Here is a 17,457-nt window from a genome sequence, read left to right as displayed (position 1 = left end):
GGCATCCAGTGGTTGAGGCTTCGTCTTCCAGGGCAGGGATTGCAGGTTCCATCCCTGGCCAGGGAGCTATGATGCCCACATGCCTTGAGGGCAAAACACCAAAACACAGAACAGAAGCAAGGGCTTCCCTGGTGGCTCAGTGGTAAAGAACCCATCTGCCAATGCAGGGGACACGGGTTCTATCCCTGGTCCGGGAAGATTCCCACATGCGGCGGAGCAACTAAGGTGTGCCCAGGAGCCACAACTACCCAGCACACGGCAGCAACTACTGAAGCCTGCACGCCCCGGAGTCCGTGCTCCGCAACAAGAGAGGCCACTGCGATGAGGAGCCCTCATACCACGGCTAGAGAAAAAGCCCGAGCAGCAGTGAAGACCCGGCCCAGTCAAAAATAAGTAAATAGAATTATTTTTAAAAAACCAGAAGCAATATAGTAACAAATTCAATTAAAAAAAAAACTTTTAAAATGGTCCACATGAAAAAAAAATTGCCATTTTATATCCTAACTGGGCAATATAATGGGTGCTTCTGTTTTATTTTTAGCTGTTGCTGAGTGGGAAAATCTTAAAATAAAAATGTGTCATCATAAAAATATGATGACAAAACTAGGCTCGACTATATTTCATGTTAAGTGACACTGCCGAGTGAAGCAGGGGAACACTTTACACTCCAGGGATGACAATAGACTGTGTGAGTCACAGGACCTTAGAGATGCCCCATCCTTCCTTGACTCAGTTTCATAAAAGACATCTGGGTTTCCCAGGAGAGGGTGGGGACCACCCTCCCATTTAAAGGAGGGTGGGCTAGTTGATACTATGTTCAAAGAATGCAGCTAAGAGGTAGATTTAAAACAAATTAAAACATATACAGTGCATGTATCAGTTTAAAAGGACTGTTGAAAAATTTTCATGGACACTTTACACAGAAGCACAGATACGTTGATAATATGGCTCGACATATATATAATGGTTCCCACATTCTGTTGCTCATTGTAAACTCATTTCTCTCATTTATCTGTTTCTTGCTTTCCCAAACATCTACAGTTCTAAGATTAGCTCATTAAGTTAAAAAAAAAATGTAAATGGCACTTGGCAGCACTAAAGCTATAGAGGTATTGCAGAATCGTGTGTGTGTGTCTAGAGTCCTGTCACTCGGTCGGGGGATACTTTCTCAGCATCTGCAGTGAATGGGAACTGTGTGCAAGGAAGCAAGCATGGGTGCTGAGTTCCACAGACCTGATCCCCAGCCCTGATTAATGACCCTTCACTAACCCTGGCTCTAGCAAACTTGTAGCCTGTCTCCTATATCCTTGATTCCTCCATATTTGGATCGCAATCAAGTGAGCAGTCGGGAGAAAGAATATAATGATTGGATTTGCTTGTACTTTGGCTGACCTCGTCTTCCACCAAAGACAAGGGTCAGTGTGCATATTAGAAATGAAGGAAGGAGACTTTAGAATTCTAAGAACTCTGCCACCTTGGTAATTTGCCTTCCACAAAGATACAGTGCTAGCAAGATACAGATATTAGCAACATTCAAGATTAGGTCGGCTGGCTTTCCTTGTGGTCTGGCAGTTAAGAATCCATCTGCCAACGCAAGGGACACAGGTTCCATCCCTGGTCCAGGAAGGCTGCACATGCCTCGGAGTAACTAAGCCCTGCCATGTGCCGCAACTACTGAAGCCCACGTGCCCTAGAGCCCATGCTGGGCAACAGGAAAAGCCACCACAATGAGAAGGCCTCACAACACCACTGGGGAGTAGCCCCCTTCTCTGTATCTAGAGAAAGACTGAGCACAGAAACGGAGACCTAGTGCAGCCCAAAATAAACAAGTAAATCTTAAAAAAAAAAAATCAGGTTGACTCACTCCTGTTCAACCACGGTTCAATTTGACCTGGAGGAATGAAGAGTGGCTGCAAATAGTACCCCAAACTCCAGTCCAGTAGAGGACTGTGAGTCAGCGATGGGGAATGTGCCAGCCAGCTTTCTAGTCCATATCGGGGTGAGGCCCTGTTTGTGGTCTTACTGCAGCTCTACAGAAGAGCCAGTTACCTGAAACAACCCTGGCAATGCTGACTGTGCACTGGGGCAGGAAGTAGGGCAGGTGGCGAGTAGAAAACAATGGCACCCAGTCCAGCTGAGGTCACGGCCAGTGGGGAGGTGCAGAGCTTGGAGAGCTGTGCTCCTGGCAACAGGGCTCCCTAGCCAGGGACCGAAGTGCTCCTGGGCAGCTGTCAGCCCTACAGAAATTAGCAAAGGGAGAAATAGCCTGAGGGCTGACATCAACCAGCTACTTGTTGATTTGGTTTATTTACTCTGGCCAGTCTTCTGGGCTCCCAAGGCAACTAGAGAGCAGCCAAGTTGCCAGTTGTGCATTTCTGGCCTTTCTCAAGATGACAAAAGTATATTAGAAGCTGAAGAGGGTGATATGATTCACCTCTTATTACTGAAAGGCTAGTCGGGTGTAATAGGTTTTATATAGGGCTTCCTTGTGGCTCAGATGGTAAAAAAAATTCTGACTACAATGTGGGGGACCAGGGTTTGATCCTTGGGTTGGGAAGATCCCCTGGAGAAGAGAAGTAATACCCACTTGGGTATTAGTGCCAGGATAACCCCATGGACAGAGGAGTCAGGTGGGCTACAGCCCAGGGGGATCACAAAGAGTCTGACACAACTGAGCATCTTTGAGAGATAGAGATCTTATGTATATAACTTTATACAGAAAATGAAAAGAATTCTGTTGTGTTAACTGTCTTCTGGAATCACTCACTGGTTAGATTGGAATAACAAACTTAATTAAAGTTAATAAGACACCACATGCTGCTGCTGCTGTTTAGTCACTAAGTCGTGTCTGACTCTGCGAACCCATGGATTGTAGCCCAGAACAGGCTCCTCTGTTCATGGGATTCTCCAGGCAAGCATACAGGAGGGGGTTGCCGTTCCCTTCTCCAGGGGATCTTCCCGACCCAGGGATCAAACCTGAGTCTCTTGCATTGACAGGTGGATTCTTTACCACCAAGTCACCTGGGAAGCTATAGGACACCACATAGAGACGTTGAAAATGAGAGATGAGGATTGAGAGGGCTTCTGTCCCCTTCATTATATACATAGATCTTGGGGCTAGCTTGCTTTCTGGTAATCAAAGATGGCAAGGTCTGTAGTAAACAGGCAAGCGCATACCCTTGTTTCTGTGATAACTTGGTTCAGATTTGGATACAGAGGCCATATGTTTTCAAGCTTTGCAAAAAATAATCTAGTCAAAACGAATAAAAAACAAACAAACAAGCAACAATCTACTCAGAGAGCAAGCCAACGGACACTTCCAAGATAACCCAGTTTTGTGGTCTCCGTATAGGATCCCCCACAGACAGTCAAGACATTTTTTTAAGATGGAAAAAAAAATACCAGAACTTATATTTGTATTCATTTTTAATCTTCTTTACATTTTCAGTCTATTTTATGACATGTATTAAAATATGTTACTACAGTGGCACATGCATATGATTTATAGATGGGAGATATATATGGTCAAAAAAGTCCGGAGACCACGGATTCAGAAATACGTGGATAAATTGTCCGCGTGGATCTGTCTCCATAGTTACCAGGAAGTCAGGAAAGCCTCGAGGGGGTTAGGATTTTCACGTCAGGAGTTTAGAAGCTGTGAGCAGAGGCTGCATCCTGGCTTGGTGTCTGCAGTCTCCCTTTGCTCTTCCTCCCAGCCCCTTCCCCATGACCGAAGCAGATACTCCTTTCTAGGCCCAGGTGCTCAGCCAGAACTGCTGACTCCCTTTGTCCCCTTCTTTCTGCCACCGTTTCTTAATAGGTGTTTGCTTATTTATTTATTTATTAGGTCTTCTGTATCGGCTCAGAGGGTAAAGAATCCACCTGTAATGCAGGAGACGCAGGAGACACAGGTTCGGTCCCTGGGTTGGGAAGATTCCCCTGGAGGAGGAAATGGCAACCCATCCCCATATTCTTTCCTGGGAAATCCCATGGACAGAGGAGCCTGGCAGGCTACAGTCCAGAGAGTCACAAAGAGTCAGACACGACTGAGTGACTAAGCACTAAGCACACACATTCATTTATTAGGCTGCGCTGGGTCTTCGTTGCATCAGGGCTTTCTCTAATGGCAGAGAGTGAGGGCTACTCTCGAGTTGTGGTGCACAGGCTTCTCTTTGCGGTGACTTTGCTTGTTGCAAAGGATAGGCTCTAAGCCAGGGGGCTCAGTTGTCGTGGCTCCCGGGCTCTAGAGCACAGCCTCAGTAGTTGTGGCACACTGGCTTAACTGCTCTGTGGCAAGTGGGATCCTCCCAGGCCAAGGATCAAACCCTTGTCCCCTGCATTGCCAGGCAGATTCTTAACCACTGGACCACGAGGGATGTCCCTGCCACCATTTATTTTCTTCACCTCTTCTTCCTCCAGAATCTAGGTATCCTCAAATTGCCTTCCACCCGGATGGATTCTTTTCCCAGTGTTTTAACTGAACTTCTTTCCAGTAGAATGCTTCCAAGACTCGCTTGGACGTGTATTCTATGCTCAGAAATATCATCATGTGTTGCTCTCCTATGTTATGAGACAGTTATCTAGTCCATCTGTCCCTGGAGAATACAGACTCCTTGTGACTCCTTTAGCCTGATACCTTTAGTCTGTATCACCAGTGTCAGTGGTTATTAGTTGGCTTACTCCTGACCTGGGGGTACAGAGAATGTCTTTCAAGAAAATACATGTAGCTCTGAGGGTTAAAAGCTCTTGGGCACTCCAAAATGGAGACGGAAATGGCAAGCCACTCTAGTACTCTTCCCTGGAGAATCCCACGGACAGAGGAGCCTGGCAGGCTACAGTCCATGGGGTCACAAGAGTCGGACACAACTTGGCGACTAAACCACCACCACCACTCCAAAATGGAGGGAATTTCAATATTCATAGAAAAAAAGTTCTCACTAGCTAGTAGCTAAAGATTCTATTTTTGCTTTATAGCACCATGGATCTGTGATGGCCAGCAAACAGGGTTCGATAGTAGAAAGTTGATCTCAGTAAAAATTATTATTTAGGAAATGTGAATGCAAAACACACATAGCATGTAGAAAGCGGTGTCTCTGGGCTTCCCAGGTGGCTCAGTGGTAAAGAATCCACCTGCCAAGGCAGGAGATGCTGGTTGGATCCCTGATCTAGGAGGGTCCCACATGCCGCGGAGCAAATAAGCCCGTGGACCACAGCTACTGAGCCTGTGCTCTAGAGCCCTGCAATTGCTGAAGCCCTCACACCCTAGAGTCCATGCTCAGGAACAAGAGAAGCCACCTCAGTGAGAAGCCCAGGCACTGAAACTAGAGAAAAGCCTGAGCAGCAAGGAAGACCCAGCACAGCCAAGAATAAATAAATAAATAAATTTTTTAAAATTAAAATCATTAAAAATGACCAAAAAAAAAAAAAAAAAAAACCACACAAGGACTTCCCTGGCAGTTCAGTGGTTGAGACTTCACCTTCCAATGAAGAGGACACAGGTTTGATCCCTCGTTGGGTAGCTAAGATCCCACATACCTCGGGGCCAAAACACCAAAACATACAACAGAAACAATATTATAAAAATTCAATAAAGACTTTAAAAATGATACACTTAAAAAAAAAAACAAACTAGTATCTCTGATAAAATAGGGTCAGCCAGCCAAGTGCTGTGCAGAGGGTGAACCCATGTTAGGGGGCCTGCTGAGGATCTGATGGGGGAACAAATGAATGCAGAGTGAGTCACCTGAGGGAGGAAACCCAGAGCTGGATGGGGAAGACCGCAGCTGCTGCTTCTCTGTTCCCACCTCTTTAGCATTGTTGGCTTGGAGAAGGACCCTAAGATGAAAAGCCCATGGTGATTCTGAGAGTTCAGTCAGGAGGGTCAAGAAGGAACCCCCTAACCTTTCCAGAACCCACTGCTGCTGCACAGACTGTTAGGTGTCCCCTCATTACCTACGTCTCCTTACCCAAAAGCATTCCATCATACACACAGTCTCGGTTAATCCTTACACGGTGGAAGCCCTTTCCTTTCCTGTACTCCTGTGACTTGAGACTTGTTTACAAACAGGATGCTCGAGTGTCTGCTCACGCTACCACTTCTTTTGTGATGATGGCTGTTGCATTGACATCATGTTGGCTTGCGACGGAGTGGAGCAGTGTCCTGACGGGTCTGATGAAGCTTTCTGTCAAAATCGTGAGTCACCTGCATCACATTTTGGGGGTAGAAGGGATGTCTGTATTCTGACAGTAAATGCACATTCAGCATTTACTTTTTCTGCTGGTTTCAGTGTAACTTCATGTGAACCAGCTATGCCTTAAATTCAATGGACATTTACCGTAAATCTTTAATGCAAATTACAAATGTCAAATTTTTGTATTATTTAACATTTTAAGAGATAGTTTTCAATTTTCTAAGAGTCTTCCCCATCCTAAAAAGGCTGTTTAGCATACGCTTTTAAAAAAACTAAAATGAGTTAATCTTTTGTTTTGACAGATTTTTTAGAAAAGTTATGACATTAGGGTGTCACTAGGTCGCTAGGTCTTGTGAATCTGAGCAAACTCGGGGTGATAATGAAGGACAGGGGAGCCTGGCATCCTGCAGCTCATGGGGACATAAGTCAGACATGATTTAAACTGAACAACAGTGTGTGCATAAATACTGCAAGGAAGGACGGGCTGTGAAAAGTTGACTGAAGAACTGCAAGTACTTGAATGAAGAACTTGAGGAAGGGTGACTAACCTCAGAATCTTAGGCGGAAGTGTATCTTTGTCTGTTTCTTTACAAGAACTTTCAGAAAGCTAATTCTTGCAACTGTTTACTTAGAAGTGTTACTTTGGAAACAAGAGCTAGTAGTTTGCTATGAGGCCCTGAAATATCTTAGATGATATGCTTTCAATCTATTGCAAATGTCGTGGTTTTAGATAAAGGTCAGCGAGAAACCTAACTGACAGTAGTTCTTTCACTCTCAGTGAGCGATAACCGAAAGATGGTGACCCACAGGACCACGGCACGGCCTAAAACCACGGGACCAAGCACAGATGCAGGCCGGAGTGCGTCGCTAGAAAAGTCTGAGAAAGCTACCACCCCAGAACAGCCACCTGAATTATCAACCACAGAGAAGAGTAATCATTCCACCTTTTGGGGACCAGAAAGTCGCATTGATCTTGAGATGCCAGGTAAGGACTTGAAGCTGGTTTTCTCAAAGAGTCTCATTTTCTATAATGACACTTGGCTCAAAGTAAGCTTCTATTTGAAGAGTGTTAAGGACATATCTTAAAAGAAAGGACAGACTTAAAGCAAATGATTTGGCCAAAAAGAAAAAAAGCCTGACATTTTTGCTGATTATTTATAGCAAGGAACACCTATTAAATACATTCATAAATATGTACATATAGCAAGGAGATCAAACAAGTCAGTCCTAAAGGAAATCAACCCTGACTGTTCATTGGAAGGACTGATGCTAAAGCTGAAGCTCCAATACTTTGGCCACCTGATGTGAAGAGCTGACTCATTGGAAAAGACCCTGATGCTGGAAAATATTGAGGGCAGGAGGAAAAGGGGACAACAGAGGATGAGATGGTTGAATGACATCACTGACTCAATAGACATGAGTTTGAGCAAACCTCGGGAGATAATGATGGACAGGGAAGCCTGGCTGCCATTCATGGGACTGCAAAGAATCAGACACGACTTAGCAATGGAACAAAATACATACTCCAGAGGTATCAATACATTTATTGTAAATAAGGTGGAGTTTAAAAATTTTAACACCTATGTTAAAGGAAACTAATACTCTAAGTGCTAAATTTTAGGTTATTGTGAGGTGAAACAGTATGCTGCTGCTGCTAAGTCACTTCAGTCGTGTCCGACTCTGTGTGATCCCACAGACGGCAGCCACCAGGCTCCCCCGTCCCTGGGACTCTCCAGGCAAGAACAATGGAGTGGGTTGCCATTTCCTTCTCCAATGCATGAAAGTGAAAAGTGAAAGGGAAGTCGCTCAGTCATGTCCAACTCTTAGCGACCCCATGGACTGCAGCCCACTAGACTTCTCCATCCATGGGATTTTCCAGGCAAAGTACTGGAGTGGGGTGCCATTGCCTTCTCCGGTGAAACAGTATAGCCCCTACATGTTTATGTAAAATCCTCTTCACACTAAGCAAGTGAATGTAAAGAAAATAATGTGTTATGTTGAAAAAGTAGCATGTGCTAGCAATTCAGTGTCATGCTTCCAAATTAACTAAATCTATCATCTTTTTTTACAAGATGGCTAATAATGTTTTAAAATACATTCATACTCCTAAAGCATTACAGGATTCTCTTTGAAAATTTTTTACACCTTTATATTTGGATAGTTATATGACAGAGAGAAATATAGATGATCACATTTCCGTATGCTTTTGTGAATGTCTTTTAGAATTCAAACTCTGCATACATTTTACCAAAATCTGTTCTTCTTTCATTGCTAAGTCATGTCTGATTCTTTTGCGACCCCATGGACTGTAGCCTGCCACACTCTTTTGTCCAGGGGATTTCCCAGGCAAGAATATTCCCAGGCAGGAGTGGGTTGTCATTTCCTTCTCCAGGGTATCTTCCATGCCCAGGGATCAAACCTGTGTTTCCTGCATTGGCAGGTGGATTATGTACCACTGAGTCACCAAGGAAGCCCAGAAAGGGACAAACCAAGGACTGAGCTTAAACTGAGGGCAGGGTTAACACCACAACTGACCAGAGTAGGTTGCATGGAGAAAAAAGTAAGTAGCAAAGGCCTTTGCTCATGTGCGTGCTAAGTCACTTCAGTGGCGTCTGACTCTTTGTGACCCCATGGACTATAGCCCACCAGGCTCTTCTGTCCATGGGATTCTCCAGGCAAGAATATTGGGTTGCCGTGCCCTCCTCCAGGGGATCTTCCTAACCCAGGAATCACACCAGCATCTCTAACTTCTCCTACATTGGCAAGTGGGTTCTTTACCACCAGCATCACCTGGGAAGCCCACAGCAAAGGCCTTTGTGTAAGACAGATCCCACTGTCTTTTAGCAGGTTGGCCAGGATCTGGACTAGAGGGTGCTGGGTGGGCTTGCTTCTGCTCCTGAGGGCCAAAGGCTGGCGATGCCAGCAGCACAGTGGGAACTGCACTCCTGGCAGGGCTCCTGTCGCCTGAGTGCCAAACAGCCCCACACGTCAGCTTTCCCAGCCATTTCCTTTATAACCTTCCCAAAGACCTGGTCACTGATGGAAAGACAGAAAGCACCCAGCACCTTGATCATCAGACCCCCTGTTAGTACACCCTTCACATTTAAATAAGAAACAATATCAAGGGCCTGCCTGTCTCCTTTCTCTTCCACACTGGTCCATTATCTTTTCTCAATCAGACAAGAGGCCGAACTGCACAGACAAAATATTACCAAAATAATCTCTCACTATTTCAGTAACTTTTTTATGAAACTATTTTGTTCATTATAGAAGATCCAGAAGATGCAAATAATGAAAATGGAAATAACTTAAAATACCACCCTTTTATTGACATTAACTTCTAATATTTCCTTCTAATCTACTTTGTAAATTTTAAAGTGCTTTGATACAAATATATCTACAAAATACCCTACAAAAGATTTAAAAAACAAAACAAAAGAGCAAAACCTTGGTCATACCACAGATATCTTTTTTCCCCAAATAGGGATTGAACCCACAGCCTCTGCACTGGAAGGGCAGAATCTTAATAACTAAACCATTAGGCAAGTGCCTTTCAGAGACCTGTTTTATCTATTCCTTGCTGGTACCGCCACCTAATGGGAGAACTTTGTCACTTCATACAAGGCTTGGACTGTCTTAATCCATTTTCTCTGTATGAAATGTTTATATGGAGAAGAGAGCTACCTAAGAAGCAGAGTCGGGGGGACCAGGTGTCTTTGGCAACAGGGATGAAGTTGACCGACCGAACGAAGTTCTCAGAGGCCACAGTGGGTGAACTCCTGCTCCGTCACTTTCTTGGAGAGGCACGTGTGAATGTGAATTAATTAGCTGAAAACAGTGGAGACCCAAGGCCAGTCTCCTTCATGAGGTCTAGTCCCGGCTCTGTGTTTAGAACCCCGAGGAGTTGCTTCATGTCTCTGAACCTCAGTTTCCTCATTGGTTAATACAGGTTTCAGTGATAACCCCGAAGGCTCTGTCTAGCCTGGTGTCTGTTTCAGGGAAGATAAATAACCGTAGACTCATGCAGGCCTCCACAAGCCCTAATCCATGCTAGATCCTGCTCTGTGATCCCAGTTCTGTCTTCTGTGGGGGTGAGGAGGGGGGTGGGGGAAGACAGCTTCAGAATCATTTTGCAAGTAATGCTCTAGGCTGCCACCATTGGTGAATGGGAGTTGACACCCAATCTGAAATATATTTTTAGCTCTCCTTATTTGGCAGGTGGGGGAGTCATTCATCCCATGACTCAGCGGCACAGGAAATCTTTTTTCCCAACCAGGTATGGAACCAGTGTCCCCTGCGGTGGAAGTGCAAAGTCCTACCCACTGGACTACCAGGGAAGTCCCTGCGTCTCTATTTTTTTCTTTCTAATAATAAACCTTTGACTTGGGCTGTGAAGGTGTAAAGAATGGAGTTTCATAGATGCAGCGAGATAATATCCAGTTATTATTTCTATTATACGGACAAGGCAATGGCACCCCACTCCAGTACTCTTGCCTGGAAAATCCCATGGACGGAGGATCCTGGCAGGCTGCAGTCCAGGGTGTCGCTAAGAGTCGGACACGACTGATCGACTTCACTTTCACTTTTCACTTTCATGCATTGGAGAAGGAAATGGCAACCCACTCTGGTGTTCTTGCCTGGAGAATCCCAGGGATGGGGGAGCCTGGTGGGCTTCCATCTATGGGGTCGCACAGAGTTGGACACGACTGAAGTGACTTAGCAGCAGCATTTCTATTATATATTATTTTTCCTAATCACTAAAGTAAAATGTATTTACTGTAGAAAATTTGGAAAATACAGAAAAATATGAAGAAGTAAAATTATCTAGCAAAACTCACCATTAACAATTTGTTGCATTTTCTCCCAGTTCAGTTCAGTTCAGTCACTCGTGCTCGATTCTTTGCAACCCCGTGGACTGCAGCACACCAGGCTTCCCTGTCCATCACCAACTCTCAGAGCTTACTCAGACTCATGTCCACTGAGTCTGTGACGCCATCCAACCATCTCATCCTCTATTATCCCCTTCTCCTCCTGCCTTCAATCTTTCCCAGCATCAGGGTCTTATCCAATGAGTCAGTTCTTTGCATCAGGTGGCCCAAGTATTGGAGCTTCAGCTTCAGCATCAGTCCTTCCAATGAATATTCACGACTGATTTCCTTTAGGATGGACTAGTTGGATCTCCTTGCAGTCCAAGGGACTCTCAAGAGTCTTCTCCAACACCACGGTTCAAAAGCATCAATTCTTCAGCACTCAGCTTTCTTTATAGTGCAACTCTCACATCCATACATGACTACTGGAAAAACCATAGTTTTGACTAGACTGACCTTTGTTGGCAAAGTAATGTCTTTGTTGGCAAAGTAATGTCTCTGCTTTTTAATATGCTGTCTAGGTTGGTCATAGCTTTTCTTCCAAGGATCAAGCGTCTTTTAATTTAATGGTTGCAGTCAGCATCTGCAGTGATTTTGGGGCCCCCCCCAAAATAAAGTTTCTCACTGTTTCCATTGTTTCCCCATCTATTTCCCATGAAGTGATGGGACCGGATGCCATGATACTGGTTTTTTAATGCTGAGTTTTAAGCCAGCTTTTCACTCTCCTCTTTCACTTTCATCAAGAGTCTCTTTAATTTTACTTTGCTTTCTGCCATAAGGGTGGTGTCATCTACATATCTGAGGTTATTGATATTTCTCCCAGCAATCTTGATTCCAGCTTGTGCTTCGTCCAGCCCGGCATTTCACGTGATGTACTCTGCATATAAGTTAAATAAGCAGGGTGACAATATACAGACTTGACATACTCCTTTCCCTATTTGGAACCAGTCTGTTGTTCCATGTCCAGTTCTAACTGTTGCTTCTTGACCTGCATACAGATTTCTCAGGAGGCATGTCAGGTGGTCTGGTATTCCCATCTCTTTCAGAATTTTCCACAGTTTTTTGTGATCCACAACAAAATGTATATACAGACACATGTACATTTATTCACTTATAACAAAATTAGGATATTATTTTACAAAACATTTTTCTCACTTATGAATATTTTCATGTTATTAAATTCCATCAAAATCACAAAATTATTACATCCAGGGTAGAAATTCCCTGGTGGTCCAGTGGTTAGGCACAAGTTCAGTCCCTGGTCTGGGTACTAAGACAGCCAAAATATTTTTTTTTAAAGTCCAGGGTAAAGAAAATGGGAAGAAAAGAACAGAGCCTTGAAAGTGTTAGAAAGGGCCTCCCACAATGTGTGGTTTCTGTTTGGACAGCAGCCCCCATTTCCTTCCTCTTCCGTCATCCCTGAACCACCAGACTAGAATCCGAAGCTTCTGACTTCCTGTGATTTGAAATTATGTTATACTCAGCATAATATAAGTAGATTTAAAAATGCATTGTTGGGGACTTCCCTGGTGATGCCGTGGATAAGAATCCACCTGCCAGTGCAGGAGACATGGGTTCGATCCCTGGTATGGAAAGATACCCCAGAGCAACTAAGCCTTTGAGCCACAACCACTGAACCTACTCACCTTAAAGCCCAAGAGCCACAACTACTGAAGCACACATGCCTAGAGCCTGTGCTCCATCACAAGAGAAGCCACTGCAGTGAGAAGCCCACGCACCACAGCAAAAAGTAGCCCCCACTCGCCACACCTAGAGAAAGCCTGCACAAAGTGATGAAGACCAAACCCATTCATTAAAAATTTTTTTAATGCATTATGGCTTGTGACCTATACCAGTGTTTTACAAGGATCATCAGCTAGTACAGTAAATATAGACAAGTTGACTTTTCCGCTCCCTCCTTCCCTCACAGGCTTGGGAGGATAAATAAGACTTGACTTAACTCACTGAAGACACGCTAAAGAGATACTAAGATTAATACTAATAATGTAGTATAGAAAGTAATGAGAGGAAGTTTTTTAATCTACCACATTGGCAAAGGTGAAAACATAATAATATTTATAAGTGTATAGAGAAGTGTCTCACCTACTTTTGGTGGGATTCAAATTAGTACAGTCTTCCAGAGGGCAGTTTCTGAAGCCTTGTATGTATGCCTTGACCCAGTTAGCCTGCTGTTAGGAATTTATGCCAAGCATGTTACTAAGGATGAAGTTAAGGGTGTGGGCGAATATTCAGTCCCACCGGTGAACGCATGCTCTGTACTCTCAGAGGCACAGCGGGGCTGGCATTTGCTCGTGATGCAGAAGCACAATGGCTGGATTGTTTTCCAGGGTGGTTGCAGCTCTAAGGCCTGTTCTCTGTGTGGTCCAAGTCGTCTGTTAACAAGGCAGTCCTCTTGTGTGGACCCAGCCGAAGGAAAGACATCTGGTTTCCAGTTCTGCAGATCGGCTAGAAAAATGGTCGGGTATCCCCATTCACACTGAATCTGGGTTGTTTTTTCTTTTTAATAATTAAATTTTTTATTCCACGCTCTAACAACCTTCTTCCATTTGCTGACTAGTCTAATAACTTTTTAACTGGAGAATAATTGCTTTACAATATTATGCTGGTTTCTGCCATATATCAACATGAGTCAGCCACAGGTACACATATGTCCCCTCCCTCTTGAGCCTCCCTCCTGACCCTGAATCTGGATTTCTTTTTTAAACTAGAATACATGTTCATCCCAGCAGATTAGCCAAATTTTTTAAGGATCCGGATTAAAGCATGGACTTAGCTAAGCTAAGCTAAGCTAAGTCACTTCAGTCGTGTCCGACTCTGTGCGACCCCATAGACGGCAGCCCACCAGGCTCCGCCGTCCCTGGGATTCTCCAGGCAAGAAGACTGGAGTGGGTTGCCATTTCCTTCTCCAATGCATGAAAGTGAAAAGTGAAAGGGAAGTCGCTCAGTTGTGTCCGATTCTTCGCTACCCCATGGACTGCAGCCTACCAGCCTCCTCCATCCATGGGATTTTCCAGGCAAGAGTACTGGAGTGGGGTGCCATTGCCTTCTCTGGCATGGACTTAGGAGAATGCACAATTTCTGTATGGAGGTGAGGGGCTTTGCCTGTACTTTCTCGAATTCCCATGCTAAATATGCCAAAGCCTCACTGTTGGACTTATCTCTGGAGGTAATGAGTGAGCAACTTCGATCTTTGGATTATCATGGAAAGTATTTTATTCAGAAGGGACATTCTCACAAAGGATATTTAAAGGGTTTCTTTTTTTTTTCTCACATGCCCCATATATCATGTTTTCATTCTGAATAGTCTATTGTCTTCCTGCATGGTGGTGGGAATCAACTGGATTCTCAAATGAATGGAAGATTTAGTTAAAGAAATGTACTTGTCACAAATGAAGATAATCAGATGGCTATTTCCACAAACTTATTTTGAAGGGAGTAGGTCCTCTTTCATTGACCTAACTTCTTTGGAAAATATCATCTAATGAGCTATAATCAGCTGACGCCTTTAAATATAAAGTATTCTGGTACATTATTTGGCATTGCCTTTCTTTGGGATTGGAATGAAAACTGACCTTTTCCAGTTCTGTGGCCACTGCTGAGTTTTCCAATTTGCTGGCATATTGAGTGCAGCACTTTCACAGCATCATCTTTTAGGATTTGAAATAGCTCAACTGGAATTCCATCACCTCCACTAGCTTTGTTCATAGTGATGCTTTCTAAGGCCCACTTGACTTCACATTCCAGGATATCTGGCTCTAGGTGAGTGATCACACCATCGTGGTTATCTGAGTCATGAAGATCTTTTTTGTATAGTTCTTCTGTGTATTCTTGCCACCTCTTCTTAATATCTTCTGCTCCTGTTAGGTCCCATACCATTTCTGTCCTTTATTGTGCCCATTTTTGCATGAAATGTTCCCTTGGTATCTCTAATTTTCTTGAAGAGATCTCTAGTCTTTCCCATTCTATTGTTTTCCTCTGTTTCTTTGCATTGATCACTGAGGAAGGCTTTCTTATCTCTCCTTGCTATTTTGGAACTCTGCATTCAAATGGGTATATCTTTCCTTTTCTCCTTTACCTTTTAAGTCTTTTCCTTTCTCAGCTGTTTGCAAGGCCTCCTTGGACAACCATTTTGCCTTTTTGAATTTCTTTTTCTTGGGGATGGTCTTGATCACTGCCTCCTGTACAATGTCATGAATCTCCATCCACAGTTCTTCAGGCACTCTGTTTATCAAATCTAATCCCTTGAATCTATTTGTTAAAGAAAGGCAATGTTTAAAAAAAAAGAAAAGAAAAGAAAGGTAATGACAAAGAATATTCAAACTACCTCACAATTGTACTCATCTCACTCGCTAGCAAAGTAATGCTGAAAATTCTCCAAGCCAGGCTTCAACAGTACATGAACCGTGAACTTCCAGATGTTCATGCTGGATTTAGAAAAGGCAGAGGAACCAGAGATCAAATTGCCAACATGTGTTGGATCGTTGAAAAAGCAAGAGAGTTCCAGAAAAACATCTACTTCTGCTTTATTGACTACCCCAAAGGCTTTGACTATGTGGATCACAACAAGCTATGGAAAACTCTTAAAGGAAGGGAATACCAGACCACCTGACCTGCCTATTGAGAAATCTGTATGCAGGTCAAGAAGCAACAGTTAGAACCGGACATGGAACAGCAGACTGGTTCCAAATTGGGAAAGGAGTACGTCAAGGCTGTATATTGTCACCCTGCTTATTTAACTTCTATGCAGAGTACATCATGAGAAATGCTGGGCTCAGTGAAGCACAGGCTGAAATCAAGATTTCTAGGAGAAATATCAATAACCTCAGATGTGCAAATGACACTGCTCTTATGGCAGAAAGTGAAGAAGAACTAAAGAGCCTCTTGATGAAAGTGAAAGAGGAGAGTGAAAAAGTTGGCTTAAAACTCAACATTCAGAAAACTAAGATCATGACATCTGGTCCCATCAGTTCAGTTTAGTTACCCAGTCGTGTATGACTCTTTTTGACCCCATGAACTGCAACATGCCAGGCCTCCCTGACCATCACCAACGACCAGAGTTTGCTCAAACTCATGTCCATTGTGTTGGTGATGCCATCCAACCATCTCATCCTCTATCATCCCCTTCTCCTCCTGCCCTCACTATTTCCCAGCATCAGGGTCTTCCAATGAGTCACTTCTTTGCATCAGGTGGCCAAAGTATTGGAATTTCAGCTTCAGCATCAGTCCTTCCAATGAACACTAAGGACTGATCTCCTTTAGGATGGACTGGTTGAATCTCCTTGCAGTCCAAGGGACTCTCAAGAGTCTGCTCCAACACCACGGTTCAAAAGCATCAATTCTTCGGTGCTCAGCTTTCTTTATAGTCCAACTCTCACATCCATACATGACCACTGGAAAAACCATAGCCTTGACTAGACGGACCTTTGTTGGCAAAGTCATGTCCCTGGTTTTCAATATGCTGAAGAAGCTTTACAGTTTTTTGTTTGTTTGTTTCTTCATAAAATTCCTCACATCAGCAGATCACTTCTGATTCATTTCCATTGAGCATTTTATTTTGCAAAAGTCTCACCTGAAATTACACTTCAGCCTGAGGGTAACTCCACTAACTCATTCATTACAATATTGTCAATATCATTAAGCACACAAGTTCTATGAATTCCTAAATGGCAGATAATAGAATGATACAACCATGGCTCACCAGAACCTGAGATGAAAATTCTAAGATTTAATCTTCTATTACATTTGCTCTCAGGAGTATGTTATAACTGAATAGAACAGTTAAACAATGAACAAGCTATCATTAAATCAGAAGTGCTGGTTTCCACCAACAAGCAGTTAGACACATCTGAGTTTAAATCTCAACCCTATGACTCACTGATTACCAGAATGAAACCGGGCAAGCACTGAACCTCTCTGAGACTAACTAGAAAAAAAAAAAAAAGGCAAAAGAGCTATTAATGCCTGCCAAACAGCATTGAGGTAAGAAAGTGAAGTTGCTTTGTGAGTGACTTATGTGTTCAGTTTCTAAAGAAAAAAATGTTTCTGGACTGTTTCTGCGTTCTATGGTATAAAGTCCAAACCTAACCCTTGACTTTTCTAGCTGAGCTTTTCCCTTCCTTCTCTGGGTGGAGGGGTAGGGGTGGGGGTGGAGTGAGGGGTAAGTTCTGGAGTGGTGAGCTTGTTTGCCGTCTCCGTCCAATGGTTTTTCACTAGCCTCACCTCTGCTTTATTCGGTTGGTCACATTGGTTATCTCGTGTTTTAGTATCAAACGTAGGCCTATGTTTATTGAAGAAATAAAGCCTGTAAGTCCTTTCTTTAAGCCCTACCTTAATATATATATGTATATATATACATATATATATATATGAGGCTGTAT

The 17,457-nt window shown here is 43.6% G+C and overlaps 1 protein-coding gene across 3 annotated transcripts in view; it reads left to right on the top strand.

Moving 5' to 3' along the window:
- The window catches only part of LRP11 (LDL receptor related protein 11), a 55,484-nt gene that overhangs the window by 28,530 nt on the left and 9,497 nt on the right, over window positions 1-17,457 (top strand). For 2 of the 3 annotated variants that reach the window (XM_086318242.1, XM_086318243.1), the window contains exons 4-5: window positions 6,068-6,193; window positions 6,970-7,176. In XM_086318242.1, coding sequence (XP_086174368.1) covers window positions 6,068-6,193; window positions 6,970-7,176 — 333 coding nt within the window. Of the gene's footprint in view, window positions 1-167; window positions 1,851-6,067; window positions 6,194-6,969; window positions 7,177-17,457 lie in introns of those variants that run through there. The other variant, XM_086318244.1, reaches the window with a different exon arrangement.

The sequence above is a fragment of the Bos grunniens genome, chromosome 9, assembly GCF_055505025.1.
Source record: "Bos grunniens cultivar Pamir isolate PY7600 chromosome 9, Bosgru_T2T1.0, whole genome shotgun sequence".
Taxonomy (NCBI): Eukaryota; Metazoa; Chordata; class Mammalia; order Artiodactyla; family Bovidae; genus Bos; species Bos grunniens.
The sequence above is the reverse complement of the archived record's forward strand: the minus strand, read 5'-3'. Positions and strand labels throughout refer to the sequence as shown.